At 50.3% G+C, this 13,924-nt stretch overlaps 1 protein-coding gene across 6 annotated transcripts in view; it reads left to right on the top strand.

The window, feature by feature from the left end:
• Tspan9 (tetraspanin 9) overlaps positions 1-13,924 on the top strand; it is a 188,050-nt gene that overhangs the window by 111,251 nt on the left and 62,875 nt on the right. For 5 of the 6 annotated variants that reach the window (XM_034512459.2, XM_034512460.2, XM_076940616.1 and 2 more), the window contains one exon: positions 3,642-3,721. In XM_034512459.2, coding sequence (XP_034368350.1) covers positions 3,659-3,721 — 63 coding nt within the window. In that variant the 5' untranslated portion in view covers positions 3,642-3,658. Of the gene's footprint in view, positions 1-2,839; positions 3,722-13,924 lie in introns of those variants that run through there. The other variant, XM_034512457.2, reaches the window with a different exon arrangement.

Here is a 13,924-nt window from a genome sequence, read left to right as displayed (position 1 = left end):
GGGCCACACTCAGGACCTTCTTCCCCTACCCACTTCAGAAAGCCCTGGTCCAAGGAAGGGCCACAGGGCAGCTCCCCGCTCAGCCTGCTCTGTGGGCTCTGCATCACTCTGTTGGACTTCCCTGGGTACAAGTAGAGCCAAGATAGAAGGCTGGTTTCCAGAGCTAGCTAGCTGGTGAGCTCCTGGGACCCCTGGGTGTCCCATCCATCCTGGTGTCTATGCTCAGGAGCCTGCCCATAGTGACCTATCTGTTACTCGTGGAAGGTTTCCTCAAGGGGATGGGTGTGATCGGGCTCCATCTGCTTTTGTCCTAAGACAGGGTAAAGTCCCTCTCTTTCTCACTGCATTCTTCTGCACTTCCCTCTCTCCATCCTTTATTACCGCCTTTTGCTGACTACCTGTCCTGTCCAGAGTACCACCCCAGCCCGCTTCCTCCCTGTTCCCCTAATTCAGCATCCTTTTACCTAATAACCCCAACCCAACCCCAAATTGGGACATGCTACCTCAGCCTCCCTTTTGTGCCTTTTCTGTTAGACTGGAAGTCTGCAAAGGGCAGCAAGTGTTTAAAATCCAAGAGAGGAGGACACTGGGCTTGGAAAGCTACCCAAACCTACCATTTTCTTTTCCATAAAACAGAACGGCCACCACACCTATGTGGTAGGGTCAGCCTGGTGAATGTAAGGGCTGATACATTGCATTTTCCCTTATTAGTCTGATAGTGACTCAGCCCAGGTGTCTCAGCGAGACTTCACTGTAGCATTGACAAGCATGACCAGGAGGAGCAGGGCCGTGACACTGGACAGCCTTCTTCTCTTGCCTGCCGGTTAGCACCTGGCTGTCTGGTCCCAAACCCTGGAGGTATATATTCATTTCTAATCAGCCACAATGATGGAGTAGTCCAGGGGCCAGGGGAGACTGGTGTGACCAGTGCAGGTGTAAGCTAGGGAGAAGAGATGGGAAAAGATTAACAAGGTAGGGGCTAGCATGGGGACCCTTGGGGATACCTCATTCCACCTGAGATATAATGGTGCCATGTTGTGTTTAGACCCTGTCTGCTCTGACTGGTCTCACCCCTGTTGGTTCACTTCACACATAACACACCTGATATCCTGGACTCCACACTGACAAGAGGAATGGTGGCCAGCCAGGCACGGGCTGTCAGGGGAGAGCAGCTCTCCTGACTCTAGTCCAGCTGGTGGGTACCCCCACCAGAAGTAATGCTCTAAGAGAGAAGTCGTAACCCTGCATCCTGGAGCAGGCAGGTGAGGCTGAAGAGGACAGGAGGCGTCGTTAGCTTTCCTGGTTAGACTGCTTGGTATTCCCACAGGACCCACCTAGTAGACATTTGCTCTTTTTTTTCTGCAGACAATATCCCAGGACCATTGGTCCCCAAAAGAGATGTTAGTGGTGGTTGTTCGCACAGAGCTTTGCTGCTGGGCTCTCTCCTTCAGAAGGGACCCAGAAGAGTCAAAACAGATCTCAGAGTTATCACCTCTAGGGTGGGGTGGGGCAAGTGAAGGTGAAGTCCCCCTAGTTAGAATCACTATCCCCCTCTCTGCACAGCCACAGCCATCTGAGTCTATCTGTGCCTCCAATAACTTCCTGTCCTAACGAGATTTTGTGCTGCCCAGAGAGTAGGCAGTAGCACTCCAGTGTTTCCTCAAGGGCTCCCCCTTGGGGCTCAGGACCGAGGGTTGAGGGTTCCAGGGTAGACATCTCTACCCTTAGGAAGGGCATGGATTCATCCATCTAGCCGTCCCTGTGAAGTGCCTTCCAGAGCCTGAGCTCCTTGTTAGATGCTAGGAGCCTGGCAAAACTTAGCTTCCGCACTGATTCACTGCACAAAGGAGAGACTCGGTCTCTGTCCCCTGCCACGCCGCAAGTCTTCTAGTTTTTATCATTTGCAAACCGTGGTGGCCTCAGGTCAGCAATGCAGACTTCTGCATAAGCCCAGGGGAGGCTGTCTTCATTGCAGTGCTTTACAAGAGGATCAAGGGCTGTTTTGGATGTTCCCCTGGCAGGCACGCATACCTCTAGTCTTTTCTCTGACCTCGGCTCCAAGAGGACCCGGGTGTGACCAAAAGCATTGCTACCTTGCTCTACTGCTGGCAAAAGCAGTGCCCCGCTTGAGTCGCCTGCCCCTTGCAGCCCGCCGTCCCACTCGGGAACGCGGAGGCGGGGGCTTGCGCAGCTGCAGGAGTTTCTCGGAGCCGCGCGTGCGTGTGCGTGTGGAGGGGGCAGGGAGGGCGGCGCGCCCCGCGGAGGCCTGAGGGCGCTTTCCTATATCTTGCGTCTCTGCTGCGGTCCCTCTACCGGTGCGCAGTAGCCATTCTCACGTGTGCAAAAGCGTGGTGTGTGTGTGTGTGTGTGTGTGTGTGTGTGTGTGTGTAGTGTGTCTGTAAAGATACTGCTTGGGACCATGTGCCCCAGGCTAGACAGACCCGATGTTCGTAGGGGGCGGAGGCCAGTCTGGTAGTGGCCTGTTTCTTTCCCTTCCAGCCTTCTCCCCAGACCTATCTGGCTTCCTTGGTGTCTCCAGTTCTGCTCCTCTACTCGTGGCCCTTGCCGGGGCAAGAAACCAGTGCTTTCCCATGGAGGTGTTAGTTCATTCCCAGCCACTGAGCCCTTGACATTTAGAAGGGCTCTGGCCACACTAGTTTAGGCACACAAGCCGACCGCTAATCCTATTAAAGATATTGTGTCATTGGGGAGGGGGGTAGCTCCCCTACCGGAGCCAGACAGACCTTGAGCCCATTGGTCGGATGCAAAGCAGGGGGCGGGGCCCAGAGCCCGGGGAAGGGGGCTCTAGGCGATTTCAGAGTCGAGAGTCGGGGCTGGGATTTCACAGGGCAAGCCCAGCGGTTGCAGCTGCAGCAGATCCCGAGGCTCTCTGCCCGTGGCGCACCCGGGCAGCCCAGAGCCGGCAGCGGCTCCGCAAAGTCGCGGAGCAAGGGAGGCCGAGCGCCCGCAAAGTGGTGGGGCTCCGGGCTGGAAGAGGCGTGCCTGCGGAGCCTGGATCCCGGCGCCCTTTCGCCTCGAGTGCAGCGTCCGGTTGGCGGTGCAGCCGCCCTGGAAAGAGCAGTCAAATTGTAGCCTCCCCAAAGAAGCCTAGTTACGCAGGCGAGCCGGCTCCCCAAGCGTGCTTATAGTGGTGCCGCAGAGCCCTCCCAGGCCAGCGGGCTAAGGCTGGGAGCGGGGCGCCGTCCCAGAGGCAGTGAACCCCCGGCAGCTGTTTGCTCCGCTAGTGCTCTCGGGTGCGGAGAGGGGGCGTGCGAAGCTCCAACAGCCCGCTCGCTCAGAACCCGTGCCCGATCGGGGTGCCCCCTCCGTCCCACTCTGGGAGCAATGCCCCCCGCCCCTCGTGCCCCCAGGGAACGAGGCGAGCATGGAGAAGTCGAGTAGCGAGGATTCTTCGATCCACCGGAGTCCATCTTTGGACAGCAAGGACTCGGACTTTGCCAAGCCGTCCACCTCTGGCCGCCCGTTCGGCCGCGGCTTCACGGCTGGCGCCTTCTACGGCACCGCGGGTTCGCGGGGTCAGAGCCGCACGGAGGCCGGCATTAAGACTGACAAGTACAATGCGCCCAAAGGCAGCAAGTACGTGGTGTTTTACCTGGACCTGTCCTTTGTGTTCCTCCTAGAATTTAAGAAGTGCAACATGGCCAGGGGCTGTCTCTGCTGCTTGAAGTACATGATGTTCCTCTTCAATTTGATATTCTGGGTAAGTCCTTACCGTTGAGTCTTCCGTTGCTCCTTCTCCTTGCTTTCCACACTATGAATATCCTCTACTTCCTCCTCGCTCTATCTTATCCTTCTCTGCCCAAAGGTAAGTGCTTTTTAAAAATTGCAGAACCCTCCCACCCCCTGCATCTTTCTTTTCCCTTTTCCCTCTTGTCCGAGGCTGAATGGAGGCTTCAACTTGTCAGTCTTCCAGGAGAAACATGCTCTACTCCTAGGAAGCTGGCAAAGTTTGCCACTGCCTCCTTCTCCTAAGGAAAGGCACACTGAAGTACCTGCACCAGGGAACCTGCATCCGTGGGTGGGTGTGGGTCAGACCGCGCAGCTGTGCCCCAGTGTTGGTGGGGGACAGTGAGGATGGTTTCTGAGTTTCTTCTATTGCTCCTGAAAGCCGGCAGTCTGTAGCATGGTGGGAGTGGGATGGGGGTGTGGAGGTCACAGTCTCCTGCTCACTTAGGTGGCTCCCAGGAAGAGGAGGAAGCAACGACACAGGATGGGGGCAGGCTGCTGCTTTTGAGGGATTGCTGTGGACTGGGCAGCCAGCAGTCTGGCCACACTTTCCCAGGCTCCAGGAGGCTCCAGGATGAGAAAAAGGACAAAGGGAGATGAATTTTTCTAGAGAAAGTATCAGTGGATGGGCTGGCTTGGAAATATCCTCTGTCTCATGTGTGATACTGGTGACTGTGCATGCACAAGTACTTCCTAGTTACACAAACTGGATGAAAATTTAATTCATATCTGCTTCTTTCATCCTCACTACTGCCTCCGTCTTTCTTCACCAGAGCTCAGACTACTCAGCACAGATGTTTGGCTTATCCCCAGGCTCTGTCCTGCCGCTGGCTGGAGGCCGTCAGCTGCCAAGCATGGTCCAGGAGGAGCCTGGGGGCAGGAGAAAGACATCCTCAGTGAGGCTGCATGGCAGTAGTACGCATCTCCTGTGGAGTGATCCACTTTTAAGAAAAACTTTTGGGGCTGTGTGTGTGGAGAGGGCAACTTTTCTGGAGAAGAAAAAGGAAGCTGTAGGCTTCCAAGGAAGAAGTGTGAGTCTCATCTGCCTTCTGTTCTTTGTTAGAGCCTTGTGTGACCTTGAGCGACTCATGTGCCCCTTAAAATTGGGGCTTCTTCTCCAGTCCAGGCTGTTAGGATGGATGGTCTTCTTTACAGTCCTTACTGTCTTAGCTCTGTGATACCCTGGGGGTCAAGAAGCCACCTGAGTGTGTTGGTTTCTTTTCCTATGAGACTGGTCTGAGGTGAGATGGGTATTCCCATAGTTGGGGGTGGGATAGTGAGGGGGGGGTCAGGGAGAGGGGCACTTGTAATAATTAGTGTTACTGGTCACATGGTTGGAGTTTTAGGAAAGCTGGGTCAGGTATTCTGATTCACTTTCTGGTGACAAGAGCCATTGGAATGTTAAGAATTACTCTGTCACCGTCTTGTGGGCCAGTGCCTTATGCTCTTTCCATTCCTTTGCCAGAATCTGTGTCCGCCAAGTACTTGTGTGTGTTTCCCTGGTGTCTCGGTCTACACAAGCGCTGTCATGTTTGTTGCTTGCTCCAGTCTTCTCTTTCCTATTTCATAGTTCCATTCTACCTTTTTGGTTTGCCCCACTGCACACATATTAATTATATGAAGACTCTGTGGGCATAGATGTTTAGTGTCTTCTGACCAGTGACTCTCACTCAGCAGCCTGGGCTCCTGGCCACTCTCGTCTCGCCGCCTGCTGGCCACAGTCAGTATAACTGCTTGTGATGCCTTCAGAATGATTCTAGCTTGGTTTGGGGTAGGGGACCTCTTTGTAGGCCATGGTCTGTGTCATGCACACAGCTTGGATCTGGAATATGTTTATAATAAACCAAATATGTTTATCTTTTCTACAAGCATGACAGCAGTTTTTGAAGCACCTGCCCTTTCTAGTGTGAGGTTAGAAGTTAGATCTTACTACGTGCTCCTAATTAGAACTCTTCCCTGGAAGAGAAGAGAGTTTCAGTATCCCATTCCCCGCTGTTCTAATTACTTAGTATTTTCAGAATTCCTATGATAAACCACAAACTAGGGCAAGTCGAGTTTCAAAGACACATTTCTTAAATGCCACTACCACATGAGATGCTGAAGTTAGGTACGGATGGGGAAGGCTAGGGAATTTAGCAGAAGGAGAATGGTTCCCCATGTACTTGCCAGTGCTTTCTGGGAATTGGAGGGATGTGGGGATGGTGGGTGGGTCTTCATGCTGTACTCAGATGAGGACCTCCTCTAGGCAGGTGACCCTCAGCTTGATGTAGGGTGGAGCAGGTGAAAGTGCTGAAGGAGAGGAGACAGCATGGTAGGGAGGATGTGCAAGGTTCCCAGGAGGACTTTCTGGGAGGACTCTGTTGCACACTGAGTGTAGAGCACAGGAGGAAATGAAGACAGTGGCGGGCGGGAGGGAGGGGCTCAAACTCAGCCCACTGAGATCAGGAGTTAGTGGTATGTAGCCATCACATTTTAATGTCGTGGTCCAGAGTAGTTTTTTTTTTTTTCTGAGGACTGGAGTTGAACTGACTCTATAGTCAATAGAGAGTTTCTCGTGGAATAGAGAGTTTCTCGTGGATCGGGATCCTGCTGGTAGTCCCCCAGACATGATACCACACCCTCTATATAATGGAGCCTCTAGGGGAGTCCTGGTCCATTGTGGTTCTGGTGGGCTTATGCTGCAACCTCCTTGGCTGCCTGCTTCTTCACCACTGGGAGGAACTCTGAGCATAGTGGCATTGGTGAGGGTCTGGTGACATCACTCCGGGCAGGACTGAGTGGGGCTGTGCTGTTATGCGCCTCCCTCTTACTAAGAAAGGGGCAGGTGCCTCCCGGGCTGCTGGGCGCCTGCCTGCTGGTGGGGGTCCAGGTCTGTTCCTGGCATGCTGGCTTCAGTCAGACAGTTCTAGCCTGGTAGGCAGCCCAGTGCACTAGGGGAGCCTGGAGTACCCAGGAGGGCAGCTTTTCTTGGGGCCTGACATAGATGGAGAGAATGAAGGGGGAATCTGTGGCCATCCCCTCTTCATGGTCCTTTACACACACACACGCACGCACGCACGCACACACGCACACACACACAAACACACACACATACACACTGATTCTCAGGGCCACAGAGAATCCTGGCTTCTTGATGGTCAGGAATAGGAGGCCTGCAGTCTACACAGTTTTAGCCCATGGACCTCTGGACCCTGTCAGGAGTGCCTGGGAGAGTATTCCAAGCAGAGATTAAGTGACTATCCTGGAGTGCTTTTGCTAAGGGGAAAGGGATGAGGAAAGGGCTACAAGAGGCATCTCTGTGTGCCGGGGCCACATGATCTTTTCCCTGGCCATCAAATCCAATCCCAGCCCAGTTCCTCCCAACCTGAATCCAGTTCTGTCTGAGATGGAGGGGCTGGGGCAGATGAGTACCCTAATTGCCACTCCTAGATAAGTCACTTCTCATACTTGCCAGCAGAGCTGCCCTGTCACTTTAAGTCATGGCTGGCAGAACAGTGACACCCTGGCCCTCTCGGAAGCCTATTCCTTGTGGATTGTTTTATAAAGGCCAATTAGTAGCAGAGAAGGCAGTGTTGAGTGTGTTTGCTAGAACAAGGGAAAGGTAGACATGAAGCTGCCACAGGCTGAGTGCTAGGGGGGATTCCTGATTAATCTCCCTGAATGTCAGGCCCCTCTTGTTTGTCTTTGGGTGCAGGTGGCCAGGGTAGGCTCTCTACTGCCTTAGCCACACACAGTCCTTACTGGCATGGCCACACCATAAGTGCCTTTGTGGGCTCTAGACTAAGGTCGGTGCACAGTGAAGTAAGGAAACCTATAGTTCTATAGCCAGTCTGTGTGGTACCTTCTGGTTTGAGGGGTTCTAGACAGCAGTTAGGTTGGGACTTGGCCTCAGCTCATCTCTTCATGCAGGAGATGCAGGCGAAGCAGGCAGCACGGAAGACGATTAGGGATTTCCCATAGTGCTTGGGGAGGAGGGATGATTCCCCAGGAGGCTGCTTACAAGCAGATCTTTTGGTTATGGGGGGTGGGGGTCAGGTCTGGCTGCTGAGGTCAAGCTGCAAGATGAAGGGCCTGGCAGATACGCTGAGAGACCCTTGGAGCGTGGCTGTGAAGGAATGCCAGCCCCCGTGTTCATTTCCAAAGCATTAAAAATTAAACTTCCTGGTCTTAATATCTATTTTTAAATCATGTCAGAGCCAGCAATCGCTGTCAATCAGGAAGGACTGAGGAGGAGGAGGGGAGAGATTGAAAAATCCCCAGATGAAATGGAAAGAGCACACAGTCTTACCCAGCCCAGCCAGGCCTGGTCCCAGCAAACCCCAACCAGCCTCTACCCCTGAGTAACACTCTGGCTGCTCTCACCTCCTGTGCTTGGCTGCCCTTGGCTGAACTTGGCAGCAGGCTTTCTATGGCTTAGTAGGGTATTGGGTCCCAGTTGAGTCCATTCACTCACTCCACAACTATTTGCTGAATGCCCGATCCATGCATAGGAGCCTCCAGTTGGTAAGAATAAGGCAGATCAGTTTGCTTAGGCCAGGAAGTCATGGAATCAAGAGGTCATCTGTCCTGTCCTCTGTGTAGCGCTTGAACCCAGGGCTGCCAAGGGTGGGATCTGTGTAGGTGGGGGCTGCCTGCCTTCCCAACACATTAGGGTGGGCAGCTACAGGCCTGGACCCAGCATCCTGACTTGACGTGGCCTTTCCTCTCCCTGTCCCCTCATGGCTACACTCTAAATTCCCATTCTCTGAAACGTTTCTCCTACCATAAAGGAAAAGAATTTAAAAAGAGCTACAGGCTTCCCTCCTTTCTCCTTAGTTTATAAAATACAGTCAGCGAAACATGTGGATTTTCTGTTTTCTTCTATGGAAAGGACAGATAGATGCCCTGTGGCCTGGGAGTGAAGCTTGCGTTTACTGAGCACTTGTTGTAAGCCATCCTGTTGAGCTGCTCAGAGGTCCACGGGGTCAGCCACACACACAGGAAGATCATAGGCACTCAGTGGAGATACTTAACTACACTAAGCATTGCTTAGTAGAGACCTGCTACAGAGATATCAAAGCTAAGCAAGTCGCCCTTAGAGTTTGATAGGAGCTAGGTGACCAGGTGAGACTGGGATCCAGGCAAGGGAGAAGATGGTGATAGACTCTTCAGTATGTCTCTTGTGGTTTTTTTTTTTTTTTTTTTTTTTTTTTTTTTTTTTTTGATGGTAGCCACCATGACAGGTCTTGCTGTGTAACTTGGCTGCAAGCTGTCATGGTGAGTAATCTGGCTTTAGAGCCGTGCTCCGTTTTTCCCTCCCTGTGCTGGCCCTCCCCTCCCCCACTGAGATGTGCCTGCTCCTTTGGTTCCAGTGAGGAAGCTTTGAAGCCCGGCTAAACCCATCGGGCAGAGTTAAGTCTTCTGAGCCAGCTTTGTCCCTGCTCACATTTGAAAGCTAATCTGCCTGCAGAAGTGGTGGGGGCTTGGTGGGGGGCACTCTTGGCAGGAACATTAAAAATGGCATGCTGACTCGTGGGTGAGATCTGCAGCTGGGGAAGGATACCAGGTTGAGATCTGCCTTCTAGGCTCTGCTCTTTGTCTGGACAGCTCCACACTTCAGAGGAGACCCAGAATCTTGCTTCTGAGGGTCTGCTTTCCCTTCAGCTGGTTTTTGAACGCTGTCAGGAGAGCTGGAGAGGTCCTGGGTGCACAATGAGTTGTGTTTCTGTTTCAGGCTTGCTCTCTACCACTGGGAGCTTTCTGCATCAGGACCCTGCAGAGGGTGCTGTTTTGGTGGCTTGAGGTAATGGATGTTTGTCCCAGGAGAAGGCAGCTGGGGTTTCTGTTTTCAGGGACTTTGCATCTGCTGTAAGGATCCTTGCAAAAATGTATTCAGATTGACTAGGCTGCTTTCCATACAGACAGATTCTGTCCCCTCTCCTGTGCTCTCATTACCTACTGAGACAGTCTCCATTTTGAGAGTCTGTGTGTGTGTGTGTGTGTGTGTGTGTGTGTGTGTGTGTGTGTGTGACACTATTCTTGAATGTGGAGGTCAGAGATGGAGTTCAGGTGTCTTCCTCTTCTACACTTACTTATTTTTGAGACGGGGTCTTACCATTCAACTATACTGAAGTATGCTGTTCCAGTTGGACTGGTGGTGGTCCAGGGAGCCCCTGGGATCTGTCTCTCTCTGCAACCCTATCTCTGCAGTTATGTGGGTGAGCCACAACATCTGGCTTTTTACATGGGCTTTTGGCATCTGAACTTAGGCCCTTCAAATTCTGAAGCAAGTGTTTTATGAGTTGAGCCATCCCCTATTCCTTTAAACTTTCGATGAAGTAGATAGAATTGTTCAAACTCCATGTTTTCAACAATTTCCCATCAGTGATAGAGTATTTGTTTAGCATGCATAAGACCTTGGGTTTAATCGTTAGCACCATAACAATAAATAAATAAATAAATAAATAAATAAATAAATAAAATTCAGCATGTGTTGTGATTAATTTGTGATCAATTCGTGAGTGTTGCCTCTTACCTTTTCACTCAGTAGGAGGGTGTTCCCCCACCCCCAGCCCCCATGACTGCTTTACTGTAGTCTTTCCTCTTTTGTGAACAATCCTGCATAAGTCTCCTGTAGGAGTTTCTCTGGAGTGGCCACAGCAGACCCCCTGAAAGCCTTTTAGCATCAGGCATTTCCATGCACTTGCAGATAGATCCCTGGCCTCTCTGCTGTGCTGGCCCCTGTGTGCTTGAGCACTACAGAAGGAGAGTTGTTTCCAGGGTGGGTGCATCCATTGACATTCCCAGTGGCTCTCAATTGATAACCAGCAGGTGTGAGATGCTGGGCTGCCTCACCTAGTAGACAGACATCTTTTAACATGTTAATTAACCATTCTTTCTCTGTTTTGTATCAGATCTACTTTTCTATTGATTTGGGTTTTTTTCATTTTTTGTTGTTTTTATTTTGTGGGTTTTTTTTTTTTTTTGTTACTTTTTAGTTTTATGTTTGTGTACTAATTTGTTGGCAGTTGAATGCACCATCAACACTGTTTATAGCTTCCAGTTTGAAGTTGTGTTTGTTTTTATTTTCTTTGTGGAATCTTTAGATAAACAGAAAAACAACTTTGCTGGCTTCTTTTGTTAAATTGGAGTTTCTCTATTATTTCATGGTACCCTCACATCCTAGTAATTTTACAATGCCTGCTATCACATGGGCACTCAGGAACTGCTGACTTAAGTGACGAGAAGCTTTTATGTTTCTCAAAGTTTTTGTTCATGTATTTAAGTCCTGAATACATGTGGATTATTATTCGTGTTTGGCACAGGACAGAACTCTGATTTTTTTTCCTCCTGTGTATTCTAGCTTCATTGATTAGATATCTTCCCTCCACAGATACATGATACTACTTAGATTTTCATATGTGCCTGGGTCTTTTTTTTATGTGGGTTACCGTAACTTTCTAAGTCTCCATGGTAAGGCAAGTCTCTTGTTTTTCAAGAGAGTTTGGTCCTTCTTGGCCCCATGTTCGCCTACATAAATGCTGGAATCAGTTTACATAGTTTTTACCTGAAATCAGTCAGTACCCTTTCCTTGTCCCACACTATTGGCATTTTAATTAGCTTTTCTTTAATTGAGTGTGTTTATCAACTCTGGAGGATTTCATCTCTCTGTTTATTTGTGAATGTGAATTATGTAAATTGTATTCAAGTCTTTCAATCCATGAATAGTTGCTATTCCTTTACACGCTAAATCATCTTTAATGTCAGGGGTTGTTTGGTGATGTTTGAAGGTCTTACCCACCATTTGTTAAGCAAAGACTTCTGGACTTTTCTCCACTTTGCCTAATCCCCAGGGTTTGCCTACTCCGCCTGTACTGAGTACATATGGAAGTCAGAGAGGACCCACAGCTACCCCTCGGCACTGTGTGGTGATGGAAGGTGATACCAAGATACTTGATGGGGTATCATGTGGGGCGTGGCCTGGTTGACTTACCTGTTCCAATGCCTGATGGGAACATCCAGGGCTATCTCATTTTGCCTCTGAGGAGATGAAGGCCTGAGGAGGAGGGATTTTGCCTCGGGTTGCTAGGTTAGCAGTGGTGGAGCTGAGATATGAACTCAGTCAGTTGAACCTTAAAGCCCACGTTCTTTTTTTGACCTTGTCCGGGAAGTCATCTTGATGCAACTCCTCTCCCCAGTCAGCTTCCAGTTGTGCTTTTTTCTTGGGTCTGTGCTGGACACTGTGTGGTCCTGTAGTGACAGGGGTAGTTTGCACACATGTGGTATGATTCAGTTGACAGCTTGTTCTCTCCTCCCAGCCACAGCTCCAGAAAGTGGGATAGAAAATAGCCACATGTGGTCTTTAGGGGCTTTTGCGGTAGTCAGTTGTATGCAGTATAAGCTTCACGAGACACTTCGTACTTCTTTACGAGAATATTCAAGAAAAAAAAAATACTGCTTTCCCGTCTCCCCACGGCATAACTACATGCCAGTTACCTCAATACAATGGGATTTACTCTCAGAGCCATTCAGTTTTTGCTTTTGTGTTTTTGCCTCTGACCCCCACCCCCCCTGCTAATATCTACCTACTTGCCTTTTCAAGAGCTTAGGTTTGTCTTACAACTTTGTCTTGCTCACTCATAGAATGTATTCAATGCATGCATGTTGGCTCATAGCTGGACAGCAGGCTACACAGTAGTGGTAGGCAAGGGACATGGTCTGCTATGGGTCACATCCTTTAAATAGCTATTCGGACTCATCTGAGGAGAGATTCCTCCTGGGGGTAGGGTACCTCTGGCCTCAAACTGGCATAACCCTTTAGCCAACAGGATTCCCACAGATATTCCCTTTGGGGCTCATCCTCCAGAGTTGCCTGTATAGAATATGCAGCCACATGCACTTTTGGGTTCTAGAAAGTACCACTGCCTCCACTACTTCATTTCCAGAGCTACTGACTCTGCTGGGCAGGCTGCCGGACTGACTCTCTTGCCTTGAAGTCTGGCTTTGGGGCCTTTGGTGCAGGCCCTGAGCTTCTCACTGCATGGTAATTGCTGAGAACATGGAGAGCCTGCCTGCTGTTCTCTGCCCCAGTGTCTGTGTTTGTGGGGAGTCAGAATTAACTACAGTGGCCGGATCCATGGCTCTGGTCAGGTTAGGAGTTGGTTATGAGAAACTTTCAAAAGGGGAAATAGGATTAGACTTGCCTTTACATAGACAGGAGGCCAGGCTGATGGCTGAATTCTGTGTCCCTCTAGGTTAGACTCTCAGACTGTATGTGAGGGACACCCCTAGGTCAGCACAGATACCCTCGTCCCCAGTCCTGTTTGATCATATGCTAGCTTGGCTCCTTGTATTCTCCCAGGCTCCATATGGCCTGTACTTAAGTGACCCTGGCTGGGTGGGATGTGCTCTGGCATACCACTCATCTTCCTTGAGCCCTGGTGTCGGAGTAGATTACATATTTGTAGGCAAAGCCACTAACAGTCTAAAGACAGGGGCCAGCATATTAGGGTTCTGAGGACTTGCACCCACATTTCAGGCTGCTGTTTTCTTATCTTAGTCTCTGTGAGGGTGGGACATTTTAAAAATAAGGTCACTAATCCCACTCCTGAGGGCTTTACCCTCATAGCCTAGTCACCCTGCCTTCTTACACTGTCACATTGGGGTTAAGATTTCAACCCATGTGAATTTTGAGGGGGAAACAGAAATTCAGTTCAAAGCCTGAACTGTGTATACATATATGTGAGCACATGCATATATGTCATATATTTACTTGGGTATGAAACATCTGACACTGTACAATATATGTATGTGTGCGTGTGAGTGTAAATGTAAATCTCTCACTATAAGTTACAGGCTTCTTGCAGTTTACTCCATGAGTGTGTATGGCTTTGGGGCATAAGCTGCTATCTTGTAAGCATCTGCATCTGGACTCTAGATGTGCCAAAGCTCTCAGGCTGAAGCAGCACACCCTCTCCTTAGGAAAACACCCCTGGATTGAACAGTCTAAGAACAAATCCCAGCGGTGCTGTTCAGCAGCCAGGGTGCAGTGCAGAACATTTGTTTCTTTCTGGCCCAACATCTTCATCTTTGGGGATCAGCACCTCATTCTCCTCTCTAGGGATCTTCCTCAGTCTGTGAAAGGATGCAGGAGTTCACAGGTCCGGAAGGAAAGCTGAGCCATAGGCCACGGTGGGCA

This window comes from Arvicanthis niloticus, chromosome 9 (genome assembly GCF_011762505.2).
Source record: "Arvicanthis niloticus isolate mArvNil1 chromosome 9, mArvNil1.pat.X, whole genome shotgun sequence".
Classification (NCBI taxonomy): domain Eukaryota; kingdom Metazoa; phylum Chordata; class Mammalia; order Rodentia; family Muridae; genus Arvicanthis; species Arvicanthis niloticus.
This window is presented reverse-complemented; position numbering and strand designations above follow the sequence as displayed.